The sequence below is a fragment of the Cygnus atratus genome, chromosome 1 (genome assembly GCF_013377495.2).
Source record: "Cygnus atratus isolate AKBS03 ecotype Queensland, Australia chromosome 1, CAtr_DNAZoo_HiC_assembly, whole genome shotgun sequence".
Taxonomy (NCBI): Eukaryota; Metazoa; Chordata; class Aves; order Anseriformes; family Anatidae; genus Cygnus; species Cygnus atratus.
Window position 1 is genome coordinate 137,822,567 of NC_066362.1, and position 15,288 is coordinate 137,837,854.

The 15,288-nt window shown below is 39.1% G+C and overlaps 1 protein-coding gene across 1 annotated transcript in view; it reads left to right on the forward strand.

Moving 5' to 3' along the window:
- The window catches only part of HERC2 (HECT and RLD domain containing E3 ubiquitin protein ligase 2), a 114,825-nt gene that overhangs the window by 23,657 nt on the left and 75,880 nt on the right, over positions 1-15,288 (forward strand). Inside the window, exons 5-14 of the mRNA XM_035558099.2 lie at positions 2,385-2,604; positions 4,258-4,358; positions 8,152-8,308; positions 9,114-9,224; positions 9,537-9,708; positions 10,312-10,485; positions 11,163-11,351; positions 12,011-12,162; positions 13,947-14,104; positions 14,618-14,731. Coding sequence (XP_035413992.1) covers positions 2,385-2,604; positions 4,258-4,358; positions 8,152-8,308; positions 9,114-9,224; positions 9,537-9,708; positions 10,312-10,485; positions 11,163-11,351; positions 12,011-12,162; positions 13,947-14,104; positions 14,618-14,731 — 1,548 coding nt within the window. The remainder of the gene's footprint in view (positions 1-2,384; positions 2,605-4,257; positions 4,359-8,151; positions 8,309-9,113; positions 9,225-9,536; positions 9,709-10,311; positions 10,486-11,162; positions 11,352-12,010; positions 12,163-13,946; positions 14,105-14,617; positions 14,732-15,288) is intronic.

Here is a 15,288-nt window from a genome sequence, read left to right on the forward strand (position 1 = left end):
TTACTTTTCCTGTGGATACATGAGTATGTAATATGGGGAATGAACCTGCAGAGTGAAATTGGTTGACAAAAACCAATATTTTTTAAAAAAAGTCTCTTTGTAAAACAGTGTGATTGATTTTTTTTTTTCCTTCATTGTTATATTCCAGTGGTATTTAGTGATGGATAGGGCTTTAGTGTTTCGGAAGGGGGAAAAAAGCTGATTTTTGTGTCTTGTGGTGGTTTATTTAGGGGGATCATGAAGCTGGTGTGTCAATACTGACCATATTCTGTTACAGTACTCTGAAGTGCAGTAGCTGAGTAATGCTAACACTTTTCAACTTGAGTTTTTTCCTTTAAAATTATGCTATTCATTTGGAGGTATACTGGAGCTTCAGGCTGGGGATTCATCCAGTCATCCACGAAAGCTTCCCAGTAAACTTATATCAGAATCAGAATGAGAATTAGAATTCTTATATAGAATCAGAATCATTAAGGTTGGAAAAGACCTCCAAGATCATCTGGTCCAACCATCCCCAACCACCAATGTCACCCACTAAACCATGTCCATAAGCACCATGTCCAACCTTTCCCTAAACACACCCAGGGAGGGTGATGCCACCACCTGCCTGGGCAACCCCATTCCAATGCCTGATCGCTCTTTCTAAGAAGAAATATCTCCAAATTTCCAACCTGAACCTTCCGTGGTGCAACTCATTCGCTCTTGTCCTATCCAAAGCCAAACCAAACATGCCTTTAGCAGGCATTTGTTTTATTTATGTTTGGTTTACATAGTGATCTGGAGTAGCTCTGTTCAGCTATGACTGACAACTGTGCTATAGATGTCTTTGTAGGGAATTTTATGGGGCAAAAATTAAGGATACTGTGGCTTTTTTGTCATATTTCCTGTTGTTGAGCCAAAGTATGGATGTATATAATAGCTGCTATTACTTTTGTCTGATTTCTCAAGGTCTAGACTGTAAGGAATACTTACTGTTCTTACACATTGAAAAAGTCAGTTGTTCGTCATAAGTGGAAAAATGCAAATTGCCTCAGGGAAAGGAATCTAACACATGAAATAGTGAAATGTGAGTAGCAGTGTTGAAAACAGGCTGGGGTGATGGCTGACAACAAGCTGTATGTGACTGTGCAATGTGGTATGGTGGCAGAGAAGGCCCCTTGAATTCTCTGCTGGCTGCACAGAGATGTATCACAGAGTGGGGACAAAACTTTGAAATACTTTAGAGAGTTACATTTACAAAAAAAAAAAAAAGCCTTGTGCCTCATTAGATACAATTCAGCTCCAGAGGCTACCATAAGAGTGTCGGAATTTCTATAGCTTGGAGGCTGCTATTCCATTTTTTTTTTCTGTGAGGCTGTTGCCATCTTTTCACAAACACAGTTACATATAAGCAGGTAGGTATTTTTTTTTTCATAGCCCTTAGTCAGGTGTCAGTTAAAACAAAGTCACTTCTGTGTGGCAGCCAGGCAGCAAATGCTGGTGGTTGGCTTAGAGAGGAGGACTGTAATGCAGGGAAAAGCAGAGTGGGGTGGCCCAGTGATCAGACCGTTAATAAAGGGAGAGGAAAAAAAAAAACCTTCCAAAACCAAACTTTGTTCATGTTTATCCAAAGAATTAAAGCTACAGGGAATGTAGCTTAAAAAAAAAAAGGGGGGGGATAACCAACCTCCCCCCCGAATAAACATTATTCTGAAATTCCTGTTTTCAAGTGTTTTGAGACTGTCTTTATCATCTGTAGTTAGATAATTAGGACTTCAGGCTGTTGAATGCTTTTTCTGGTTAGCAAAGAATTAATTTTCTGGTGTTGGTACGTAGGTCAGATCTTTTATTTGCTGATTTTTACTTGAGGGTGTCTTAAATTTCTGACAGCTTGTTTCAGAAGCTAACCAGCTCTTGGCAGTGACCCTCAAGCTTCTGAGAGTAGTTTTATAACTTCTGAGAAACTTAAGATAATGTGTATCAGTGCAAAATGAAAGCATGTCTTCCTAGGTACTTGCAAGGTTGTTGCTTGTACTTAGGAGAAGTCTGGCTCTGAGGTCTGCTGTTGATAAGAATTTGCTGTATAACTTGTTTTGAACACTTGCATAAATATTTTCTATGGCATTTTAATTTCAGACATGAAACATGAAGGTTAAGATGTATTCACACAAAACTAGTTTTAATGATAACATTAGTCTTTGTCTAAACACCTGTTAAATATGACTCGTAATTGTGTAATACATACTGCTAATTAGAAATGTGCACATTAAACATGGAAACTGAATTTCACTAAGTTTTGAGATGTAGACTTCTAGTCAGCTCATAGTTTTTAATTTTTCTTGACTTTTCTTGGTAATATAGTAAAGATCAACACCACTAAAATGGTATCTTTCTCTGATTCTTAGATGTGAATGAATTGAAAGAGTGCCTTCATGTACTAGTGAAGGAACAGCAAACTCTGGCCACGCAAACTGCTACAACAGCTCTTTCAGCTATGAGGCTAAAGCAGAGGCTAGTTATCCTGGAACGATACTTCATTGCATTGAACAGAACAGTTCTTCAGGAGAATGTCAAAGTTAAGTGGAAAAGCAATAGTATTCCTCTGCCAACTGTGGATAAGAAAAGGTAATGACAAGTTGTACAGATAAGTTAGTATATTGGCAAAATCATAGAAGAGTTATCAACCTGTGTGTGACAGCTTAATGGGATTTCTTTCTTCTCATGAAGCATTACCAGTAAAGACAATCTTCTTATTAAAGATGGTTTTAGGTGGTGCTATATACCACACAGTTTTCATCCTTGGCTGATGCTTACTTATGCTGACTCTGTTCATATTGGTTGTCTTTTATAATAATACACTTCAGTAGATGTTATTCTTTGAGCTACAATCATACTTTCCCAGAGATACTCTTTTGTTCTACTCTGTTGGGTGTATGGAAAGGCCTATTTCAGAAATGATGCTGATGGACATTACATAGTTCTAATAGCATTATTTCTTGTCATTAACATGTATTTCTCATATTTATTTGCTGAGTCATGCACATAAATTTAAAAATTCAAGTACATAAAAGTTGAATGTAGTTTTCCTTAGCTTGGGTGAGAAATGTTATAATCAGAAATTTTATTTGAAAATGTTTCAGGAGAACTATCTGAATAAGAAATTATGTAGTTACTTTCTATATCTAGATAGTTTATTGACCTAAGAATAGAATAAAACTATTAATTGAGGCATTAAAGAAGCTTGTCAATAGTCGAACTAGGTTGCTGTTGGACAGAACATGCAACTTAACCAGGGAAAATTTTATTTTAGATTAGCTCTAGCTTCAAAAATTAAAGAGACAGTAAATAAATATCGTAGATGAGTTATCGTCTATGGGATTGTTCTGATGGGGATGTCTTTCTCTGAATAATCTGTTCTTTGAAGAATAATTTTTCAGTTCTGATTAAAAAGAACACTGGTATGCTTAAATTATCAGACTGCTTAAAAAGAAAAGACAGTTTAAATTTTCTCTCGCTTGAAAAAGTCTTGAAAGTTCACTTTCATTGTGATGTGAGATTAAAAACAGGTTTGTCTTCCTAAGACAAAACAGTAGGGAATCTCCTGTTAGTAAGTAAAAAGGAAAGCTTACTTGATTAATGTGATTGTTTGCATAAAAAGCAAAGGTAATAAAAATGTTTGGGAGTCCAGTGCATGTCAACAAAAATTCAAGTTCTCTCTTCTGTACACAAACCAATACAGAAGCTGCAAAGAGATTTGTAGTATTGACTCTTGAGTGAAAAGACAGGCAATGACAAAAAGGATGAAATTCATTCTCAGTAATTGAATAGAAAATTTATACAACATCTAAAATTCTAGGTAATGCAGTCCAAATACACTAGAAGTATAAACAGCCTAGATAAAAATGAGTACATGAAACATCATACACTTGTGTACTTTTAGTGTGCAATCATAATTTCACTCTAAGTAACTTGGGAACCTTTCCTATGGCAATTATGCCAGTCTGGTTTATTTTTTCTCTGTTAAGGTTTTTGTTGTCAGGGATTGAGTTAGCTGGGTTTTAGAACAGCTGAAGTTGAATTTTGGTTGTCGTTTTGATGTTGACCACCTTCATTCTCAAGAGGAACTTGCAATTATTTATATTAAAAAAAAGTAATTTTATATGCATGCATATAAATAAAGTGGAAATCTGTCAAATACATATATTACTAATAATTTTTATAATGTATGTAATTGTTACATAAACTGTGTAGAGACAATGCGAATATGATTTTTTTTAGCCCAAGACCTGTAGGGAAAGGTGTAGAAGGACTTGCACGAGTTGGATCTCGAGCAGCACTTTCATTTGCATTTGCGTTCCTTCGTAGAGCATGGAGGTCAGGTAGGTCTACTCTGTAGCATACTGTGTGTATTTTTGATTTCTGAAGACAGATTATTTTCATAAAAGCATGTGCATGTATTAAAGATATAGCTCTATGCAAATACTTACAAATACTAGACTTCCATAATTGTATCTTATTTTTATGTGGTCTTATGTCTAACAGTGCTGTTGTTGATCAAAGCCGTCGGAGCCAGTCATTGCTATTCAAGCCAATACAGCTGCCGTATTGTGCTGGGGTACTTTTACGCTTAGCTATACAAACTGGGATTTCACAAAGAGAATGCATTTTAATGCCAGGTTTCAGAGAAGTTAGATTTCTTTTTCAGAAAAGATGTTATCACTATATTACTGCAGCACAGTAGTAGTTTTGCAAAGGAGTTGGGAGCAGTAGTGCAAAACTTTTATTTAGTTTGTGTACTTGTCAACAATGGTCAAATGGCAAAGGTTGACACTCAGAAGTTTGAAATGGCAGAATTCTCTGTGCCACCTGAACTTCACAGAATTACAGAATGTCAGGGATTGGAAGGGACCTTGAAAGATCATCTAGTCCAATCCCCCCGATGGAGCAGGAGCACCTAGATCAGGTCACGCAGGAACGCGTCCAGGCGGGTTTTGAATGTCTCCAGAGAAGACAACCCCACAACCCCTCTGAGCAGCCTGTTCCAGTGTTCTGTAACCCTCACTGTGAAGAAGTTTCTTCCCATATTTAAGTGGAACCTCCTATGTTCCAGCTTGCACCCATTTCCCCTTGTCTTATCATTAGATGTCACTAAGAAGAGCCTGGCTCCATCCTCCTGACACTCACCCTTTACATGTTTATAAACATTAATAAGGTCACCCATCAGTCTCATTTTCTCCAAGCTAAAGAGACCCAGCTCCCTCAGCCTTTCATTGTAAAGGAGATGCTCCACTCCCTTAATCATCTTTGTGGCTCTGCACTGGACTCTCTCAAGCAGTTCCCTGTCCTTCCTGAGTTCCCTGTCCTTCTTGAAGTGAGGGGCCCAGAACTGGACACAATATTCCAGATGCGCTCTCTCTGGGGCAGAGTAGAGGGGGAGGAGAACCTCTTTCAACCTACTAACCACACCCCTTCTGGTACGCCCCAGGATGCCATTGGCCTTCTTGGCCACAAGGCTCATGGTAATCCTGCTGTCCACCAGGACCCCCAGGTCCCTTTCCCCTACGCTGCTCTCCAGCAGGTCAGTTCCCAACTTAAACTCGTACCTGGAGTTGTTCTTGCCAAGATGCAGGACTCTACACTTGCCCTCGTTACATTTCATTAAATTTCTCCCTGCCCAACTCTCCAGCCTGTCTGTCTTGCTGGATGACAGCACAGCCTTCTGGCATGTCAGCCACTCCTCCCAGTTTCGTGTCATCAGCAAACGTGCTGACAGTGCACTCTATTCCCTCATCCAAGTCATTGATGAATATACTGAATAGTACTGGTCCCAGTACCAACCGTTGAGGGACTCCACTAAATACAGGAGTATCCAACTCAACTCCATCCCATTTACCACAACTCTCTGGCTTGTTTCCTTCAGTCAGTTCACAGTCACCTCACTACCTCATCATCCAGACCACACTTCCTCAGTTTAGCTGTGAGGATGCTGAGACAGTGTCAAATGCTGTACTGAAATCAAGATAGACCATGTCCACTGCTTTACCATCATCTGTCCACCTGGTTATGTCTTCATGAAAGGCTATCAGGTTGGTTGGTTAAGCATGACTTCCCCTTGGTGAAGCCGTGTTGACTCCCCTAATGACCCTTTTATCCTTGATATGCCTAGAAACAATGCCAAGGATAAGTTGCTCCATTGCCTTTCCAGGAGTAGAGGTGAGGCTAACCAGTCTATAGTTACCCGGGTCCACCTTCTTGCCCTTTTTGAAGACTGGAGTGACATTTGCTTTCATGCAGTCCTCAGGCACCTCTCCTGTTCTCCACGACTCACCAAAGATGATGGGGAGTGGCCTAGCAACGACTTCCGCCAGCTCCCTCAGCACCTGTGGGTGCATCCCATCAGGACCCACGGATTTATGGATGTCCAGATTGCTTAATTGGTCCTTAACCCAGTCCTCATCAACTGAGGCAAACTCCTCCTTTATCCTGAGTTCCTCTGGGGCCTCCAGGGTATGGTGCTCCTCAGAACAGCTCCTGGCATTATAGACTGAGACAAAGAAGGCATTCAGTAACTCTGCCTTCTCTTTATCTTCTGTCACCAGGCCACCCACCTCATTCATTAGTGGGCCTAGATTGTCTCTAGTGTTAGTTTTATCCACAATGTATTTGAAGAAGCCCTTTCTGTTGTCCCTGACCCCTCTTGCAAGGTTTAATTCTAGGGAGGCCTTAGCTTTCCTGGTTGCATCCCTACATCCTCTGACGACAGTCTTATATTCCTCCCAGGTGGCCAGCCCCTCCTTCCATGACCTCTGGACTCTCCTCTTCTACTTGAGTTTGTCCAGCAGTTCCCTGTTTAACCATGCAGGTCTCCTGGCTCCCTTTCTTGACTTCCTACCTGTTGGGATGCTCTGATCTTGACCTTGGAAGAAGCATGATCTTGACCTTCTATTCCGTCCCATGTCATCACCCCAGAATGGAAGGAGGGAAGAGAAAATAACTTGCGCACCAGGCTCTTTCACCAGCTGTTCCAAGGCCCTGAAGTCTTTCTTCATTCCCCTCAGACTAGGGGATGCAGCTTCCTCCCCACCTGTCTGGAAGATCATTAGCGGGTAGTAGTCTGTCGAGCGCACCAGGCTGGGGAGTGTCCTGGTGATATCCTTGATCTGGGGCTTCAGGTAGACTGCAGACTTCCCTATGATGAGGTTCAACTCTGCATATTGGGCCCTCTGTTTCTCTCAGAAGGGAATTGCCTACTACAATTACCCATCTTTCTTTCTAATCGGAGGCAGTCTTGAGGCGTGTTGTCACTCCTCCTGTTTGTGACCTTGTAGTTGGGCATTCCACCACACCCTTTCCTACCTCTCCTTCAAGATCCAGGGCCTCAAACCTATTACAGGGGGCACCTGGGGAAGTGAGGTAGGTAGGTAGGGGGGTTGCCTGTGACGCTGAACTGGGACTTGCTTCCAACCCTCATCTTCTTTTTGGTCCCCTCCCTCTGCCCAACAGCGACAGGGCAGGAGCTCCACCACCCTCTGGGGGTCATCCCCCTGGTGCCCTTCTCTCTGGCATGCCAGGGAGTTACTCCACTAGGCAATCTCCTGCTCACATGCCCTGATGCCCCTTAGTCTCTCCACCTGCTCCCTGAACTCAGCCACTATGGTGAGCAGACTTTCCACCTGAGAACAGGCGGTCTCCCTGCTGCGCTCTCCCGGCAGCGGCAGGCTCAGGCACTCCCTGCAGCCAGAGGCTGGAGCAGCCACATCTCTGGGCAGGCCACAGTCTTTTTGGAGTGAGCTGTCTGCCTAGTGGACACCATGGTAGGTTTGTTTTCTCGCAGACTTACCTAAATATTTGTCTCAGTCTGTGCTATTTGTTTAGATTGCAGCTGTTTGGCTCTTTGTCCGGGGTAGTTCTTTTTCCAGTTGCCTCAGAAGATGCATAGCAGGACAAGCTGTTTTAAGACTTGCTGCCTTTCCAAATGCGTTTTTTTGTGAAGCAGATCGTTCTTCAGAAGTCTTGCAGTCAAAATGTTTGTATGAAAATTGAGAACTTACGTACATATTAAGTAACTCATACCCATGAGATTAAAAAGTAAAAATCCACAAAATGTTGTATAAAACATCTGTACACCTTCTGTGAAGATGTGGCTGTAACTAGTATTACTGTGATCCTTAGGTGAAGATGCAGACCTGTGCAGTGAGTTGTTACAGGAGTCACTTGATGCACTACGAGCTCTACCAGAGGCATCCCTTTTTGATGAAGGGACTGTATCTTCTGTATGGTTGGAAGTTGTGGAAAGAGCTACTAAATTCCTAAGGTCTGTTGTGACTGGGTAAGTTTCTTCTTTAGGGTATTGCTGAAGTATCTGTTACATGGCAAACTTAGATCTCCTACCAACTGATAGTCTGAGCAGAATAGTTTAGAAAAGAAAAACAATTGTCTTAGTTTTCCGTAATGTTATATCAAGCAAACAAATGGTACATGAGTTGTTGAAATGATGCTTCTCAAGCATGGTTTAATTCCTTTAACTATTTAAGAAGAATCCAAACTTGAGTATTCTGAATCACCCTGTCTAGACTTACCCTAAAAATACTATATCACTATTGTAAGCTGTACCCACATGAAGAGTGCTTTTAGTAATGCAATATATGTGTATGCTTAACTGAGTCTTTCCAGTATAGCAATATAATACAGACTGTGCATAGGGAGACAAAATAAAGATACTCACTTTGGACTTGGAGCACTCCCTTACTTTTGCCTGTTATTTAATAACTCTAAAACTTACCCTTTTATGATTGTTATAGAAATTATCTTTTGAATACTGGAACTACGTCCTTATGGTGAATATCATAAAGAATATTTTAATTTCGCCTGTGAAAAATGTGTTTTTCATGTTCTTAGCATATTTAAGAGAGCTAAGGAACAGATAGTGAAGCTTTGGGCAGTTTTAAAGCCTAGCTGCCACTTCAAAAATAATATTTTGTGGAACGTGTCAGCTTTTGTTACATGCTTTCATTGCCAATTTTATATTCTTTAAGTTTAGTGGTTCTTGGTGTTTTGTAGATGCTTTTGTTAAGCAAATATCTATTGTTTCCAGTTATTTCTTAGCTAATATATATTGTTTGATTTTTAAATAGAGATGTGCATGGAGCTCCCAGTACCAAAGGGCCAGGGAACATTCCGTTACAAGACCAGCACTTGGCACTTGCCATATTGCTCGAACTGGCAGTGCAGAGGGGCACGTTAAGGTGAGGAGCGTGAACACTCCGATTTTTAACCATTGCTATTGGTTGGAATGACCAGAGCAGTGCCTGTCTTCAATTTTCATTAGTTTTGTGTAATGGTTGTGGTTCAAAGCATGTGAACCTTTACTGTAATGCAGTGGAGATCAAACTCTTATGTTAACTAGATTGTAAAATCCATTTTTAATATTTTGACATCTGCTTAAAATGTAAAGCTGTGACATCTGGTTAAAAACGTAGAAAGTGAGTTGTATGGATAACCTAAAATGGTTTCCCTAAAAATGCTTATTAACAAAAGACATAATCTTCCTCTTTCAGCCAAATGTTGTCTGCAGTTATGTTGTTACTTCAACTTTGGGATAATGGAACGAGGGAAACAGATAATGAGCGATCTGCACAGGGAACAAGTGCACCCCTTCTACCTTTGTTACAAAGATTTCAGAGTATAATATGTAATAAAGACGTGCCCAATACTGAGGAAGAGATTCAGGTACTTAGACTTGATTTATTTGAAACGGGCATTATCTTGGTATCAAGCTTTATTTGGCTGACTAAATTAGCTACAAAATTATCCAAACAAAATTTGGATTTACTTTAGCAGCAGTATTTTCCTGATGACACATATACATGCACCACTGTTGTTTGATTTTTTTTGTGTACATTTGAGTTCCTTGAGGTAGGAGGACGAATTTCGTAGTATGATTATAGATAAACATTGTATTCCAGAGCTAATGCTTTTGTGATAACTTACAAATGTGACCAGTTAACTTTTCTGCACGCTTGGATTGTTTTTATTTAATTTTGTAAGGAGTTAATTGAACTACAGCTCTTAGTGAATATTACTGAGGTTGATAAAACATAGCAAATGAGTGTTATTACACTTACAACTTGCTATTCACAGTATGACTGAATTTTCTCAATGTATGTGTTTGGGATTTTCCTTTACTGTAAGAAAAAGTATGTGCCTGTTTAAATAAGTTTCTCTTAAACTTGTGCAGGTACTCAGCATATCTATAGTGTATTCTGTATCCGTATGTGTAGTGGCATGGAAATATGTTGAATATTCTTCTGACTGCTCTTTTTTCTTTTTTAGCTGCTGACTTATCCTCTGAGTCCAAACGAAAGTTTTCTAAGGTATCTGACTTTACCGCAGGACAATGAGCTAGCGATTGATCTGAGGCAAACTGCGGTTGTTATCATGGCCCACTTGGATCGTCTAGCCACGCCATGTATGCCTCCACAGTGTAGCTCTCCTACATCTCATAAGGTAACTATTTGCAGAATCGGGTTTAGTAAGATACATTTCCTAAAAGTGTAACTAATTTTCAGTTTGGAAGAATAATGACTCTTAAGATTGTTTTGTTTTCCTTTTGATTCTCACATTGTAACTTTGAGTTGCTTAAATTTGTCTTTGGTATCTTGTATGACATTCAGAAATCTTTCAGTCAGCCTTGGAGTACAGTTCTGTGGTTTGGGAACAATTCTTTCTTATCACAACATTATGGCTAATTCTGCCATGTTTTGGACTGTTCCCGTTGTTTATTAGAGAAAATTCTCAAGACCAGAGATTAAATGTTTATTAAATTTTGTCTGTCTGACTTAAAAAACCAACAACAACAGGACAAACCAACAATCAAAAAACCAGAGAAACCTCTTTATATGTTAAACTTCCCATCTTGAAAGTCTACACTTACTTGTAGATATTTATAGCACATTCAGTAAAAGACTAAACTGAATATGATGAATGCAAGTCTTTATTTTTAATATCCTGCTAACAGACAAGATTTATTGACCACTGGCAGTAATGGTGATCTAAGATGTGAGTATATTTAGCATAGGAAAGCTTAAAAAATACAAAAAAAAACCACAATAAAAATCTGCTGCATCTTTTTAAATTAAGTTGCATATTTCAAAATTGTACTTACAGAATTTCTTATTTTCTAGGGATCTCTGCAAGAGGTCATTGCTTGGGGTTTAATAGGTTGGAAATACTATGCTAATGTGAGTGGTCCAATTCAATGTGAAGGACTTGCCAATCTTGGCGTTGTGCAGATTGCCTGTGCAGAGAAACGTTTTTTAATATTATCTAGGAATGGACGAGTTTATACACAAGCTTACAACAGCGATACACTGGTGAGTTTTTTCTGCGTATTTTTGAAAATGTGTTCTATATTATTTCATACGATAGGTCTGCTTTTACAATATCTTGGAAGAGTAGATTAAGGCATGCTGATTTTTGTGAGCTGCTTTGTTGTTATTTTTGAACTTTCAGAAGTAGTGATTTTGATCTCTTGTATTGATTTGATTAAACATATCTCATTCCTGTAATTTCTGTCAGGCTAGAGGTTATGAGTACAATAATACTTGATTTCATTGCTATTCTATTGCTGTGGGTAACAGCTCATTTACCCGTATTTCTTTGCAATTGGTAAAAGCTGTAGAAATCAGCAGATGTGAAATGAATTTTAGTTCAGTGCACCATGCTCAAACTGTAGTTTCTCAAACAAAACTGTACTGTAACAAACATTTGTTGCTAAGATTTTGTTTAAGATAAACAGTTTTCACATATACTAAAGAAGTATAAGGATGGGAACAGAATAATTGCAGAGCATCATTTTTAATCAGATTTAAATAGCAATTTGACCTTTTCTCTACTTATATCTTTGCTTCATTAACTTAATAGATCTGACAGGTTTGATAAGCCTTGGGAAAAGTGTTCCTAGTTATTCTCTATATAGGCAAGTGATGGAAAACATAAGCAATTTTAATAACTTTATTACTTTGGTTCGCAGGGACCACAGCTGGTGCAGAGTCTAGCTTCCAGAAATATTGTGAAGATTGCAGCACATTCAGATGGGCATCACTATCTTGCTTTGTCAGCAAATGGTGAAGTTTTCTCTTGGGGCTGTGGAGATGGTGGAAGACTAGGCCATGGGGATACAGTGTATGTAATAAAAAAAAAAAAAAGTAACATTTGACAGTATTCTGAATTCATAGTAGAAACTGTTTAGTTGTGTGTACAAGCACCCATAAGAAGTATTACTGAAATGTAGCATGCTACACTGAGACTATGCGTAAAAGGTGTAATGTACCCTGATCATGATTTATTAAAGGATGCCTGTACTTTTCAATCATTGTCTGACAAATCAGGCAAGTAGGAGACATTGTTAATAACCATATTTCTGATACTGTCCCAGCTGGTAGTTGTGGCCTGTTCAGCAAATAAACTAGCTGTTAATGCTGGCATAGTAACTGACCATTCCGATGTACGTAGTGTTCTGTGTGTTGTCATTATGGCGAGCAATTCTTGATAATGAAGTTGTCATAAAGCCCATTGCTTTGGAAATTAATGTATTTCTGCAAAATACTGGTGCATGGTCTCCATACCTCAGACAGTCCCATTAACAAGCAAGTGTTTTTTTAAGTAGGCAGCTGAAGATTCATAGCCTCAAAGATTCTGTTGCTATACAAAACAATATAAAATATAACTGATAATTCATTTTTAAAAATAATTTGATTTGTTAATCTATTAAATATTTCACATTTGCATTAAGCATTTCATAATCAACTCTGTTATCAAACAAATTGTGTTCTCTCTGCATATATTCTCTTTTTAATATTCCTAGTTCTGCATTGGTGCTGCCTGAAATACTTGTGAGTAGAGGATGTAGTAGTAGTTCCGCTATTACCAGGCTTTTTGTTCGTTGTTTTATGAATCCATAGTGCATTTTCCCTAGGAACATTGATTCAGATGTCAGAGTGGGGTCATCTTTACAAATGCAGTCATGTTGCTTACATCATTCCTTTTGCCCTCTGCCCCCCTGTATTAAGCAATAACAATTAAACAGTAACATTATTGTTCTGCTTTTATGTAGGAGCAGTTTTTACAGGGGTCCAGTGGAGGGCTATGAAGATGATTAGGGGTCTGGAGGTTGTCTTTTAAGAGGAAAGGCTGAGAGAGCTGAGGCAGGTCAGCCTGGAGAAGAGAAGACAGAGAGGGTCTTATCAGTGTATATAAATATCTTAAGGGGGCATGTCAAGACAATGGGGCTGGGCTCTTTTCGTTGGTGCCCAGCAACAGGATGAGGAGCAGTGGGCACAAACTGATTAACAGAAAGTTTGTTGGGAACATGCGGAAAAAATCTCTTTGCTGGGAGGGTGACAGAGCACTGGCACAGGTTGCCCAGAGAGGTTGTGGAGTCTCCTATGGAGATGTTCAAAACCCTCCTGGATGCCATCCTGTGCAACGTGCTCTAGGTGACCCTTCTTGGCAGGAGAGGTTGGACTAGATGACTTCCAGAGGTCCCTTCTAACCTCAACCCTTCTGTAGGAGCACACATCAATATATTTTAGGTTGTGTCTTCCCCAGTGTTGAATTTCTGATAAGCAAGGCAGTTACTACACAAGGGTTAGAACTGTAAATGCTATATCTGAACAAATAATGTTAAAAAAATAATATTTTTGTAGTAGGCTTAAATATTTTTGAAAACTACTTCATTAATTTAATTGGAAACAGAAATCATAGTTGTCAGACATCTCTATTGCTTTGTATGTTGTTGAACGATCTAAATTTTATTTTTGACTTACAACTCTATTTTGATACCTCAGGCTACTAATATGAGTTGCAGGTAGAATTGCATCAGTTATTTTCTAACAAATATGGCACACCTTTTATTATCTACTCATCAGATCACCCTTTGTGAAATATGTCACCTTCTCTTTAAACAGCCCTCTGGAGGAACCAAAGTTGATATCTGCTCTATCTGGAAAGCAAGCTGGGAAACATGTTGTTCATATAGCATGTGGAAGCACTTACAGTGCAGCCATTACTGCTGAAGGAGAGCTATATACGTGGGGACGAGGAAACTATGGCAGGCTTGGTCATGGTATGTTTTTTGACATCTTAAAGTCAGTTGTTTGTCAAATAATTGTTTAATGTTTGTCTCAATCTTTTATCCAACCTACCCATGACTGATTTGAGAAGCCTATGTGGTTTCATATGTTACGAGAGGGATTGTATTTCAAAAGCACTAAATCTGCGCTCTGTAAAAATAGGCATACAGATGGAGAAAAATCATGGAATAGCTTGGGTTGGAAGGGACCTTAAAGATCATCTAATTTGGACCCCTGCCTTGGGCAGGGAATCTGCATTGTCCCATTCCCTTCCTTGTGAAGCAAAGGCAACTGGGTGAAAATCCACTTTTCTTGTGGGTGAAATCCATATTAGATACCTAAGAAGCCATAGGGGGAGGTCAGTCATAGTACTCAAATCTGAAAACAAAAGAGAACAACCCCCTCCACCCCAAAACAACAAAAGACCCCAAACCAACCAACCAAAACCAGAAGAACCCACTAAGCTTTCTTGGTCTTGCTGCTCATGTGACTATTTTATATTGAAGGTTCTAGTGAAGATCAGACCATCCCAATGCTGGTCACAGGGCTGAAAGGACTCAAAGTTATTGATGTGTCATGTGGAAGTGGAGATGCTCAGACTCTTGCAGTTACTGAAAATGGTTAGTAGCGAAATCTAACACTTAAGCTTAGCTTTTCTTGCTTTCATTCTAAAGATATTTATATTGCAAATACTGTGCTTATTTTTCGTGGCTTAAATTCTTCAAGAATTTGAAGCTGAAATTTCTTGTGGGGAAATATATATGTGCATTTATTTTGCATGTAATGTGTACAGATAACATTTCTCTGTATATGTATGCGATATATTCATTTCGAATGTGCATATTTATATTTCCATTTGCTTGATATACATTTAAAATAACGACAATTCTATAATGGATAAAATATTAAATATATGTACATCTGTATCTACATTTTATGCATCGTATAATTAAGCTCATGTTGTCACAACAGCAAGGTTTTTGAGTAAGGGAGTTGTCTATGTTAACCATGGGAATTGTCGAAGAGAGGCTGTTCTGGAATCCAGCTTCCTGGCGTTCTCTGGGCTAGGTGCCCAATGGACGAGATTCAAAACCTGAATTTCAGTGTATGAGGTTAGGCACTAAAGTCATTGTTTAGAAAGCAGGTATCTTTGCCCAATTAAAATATGCACAATTAA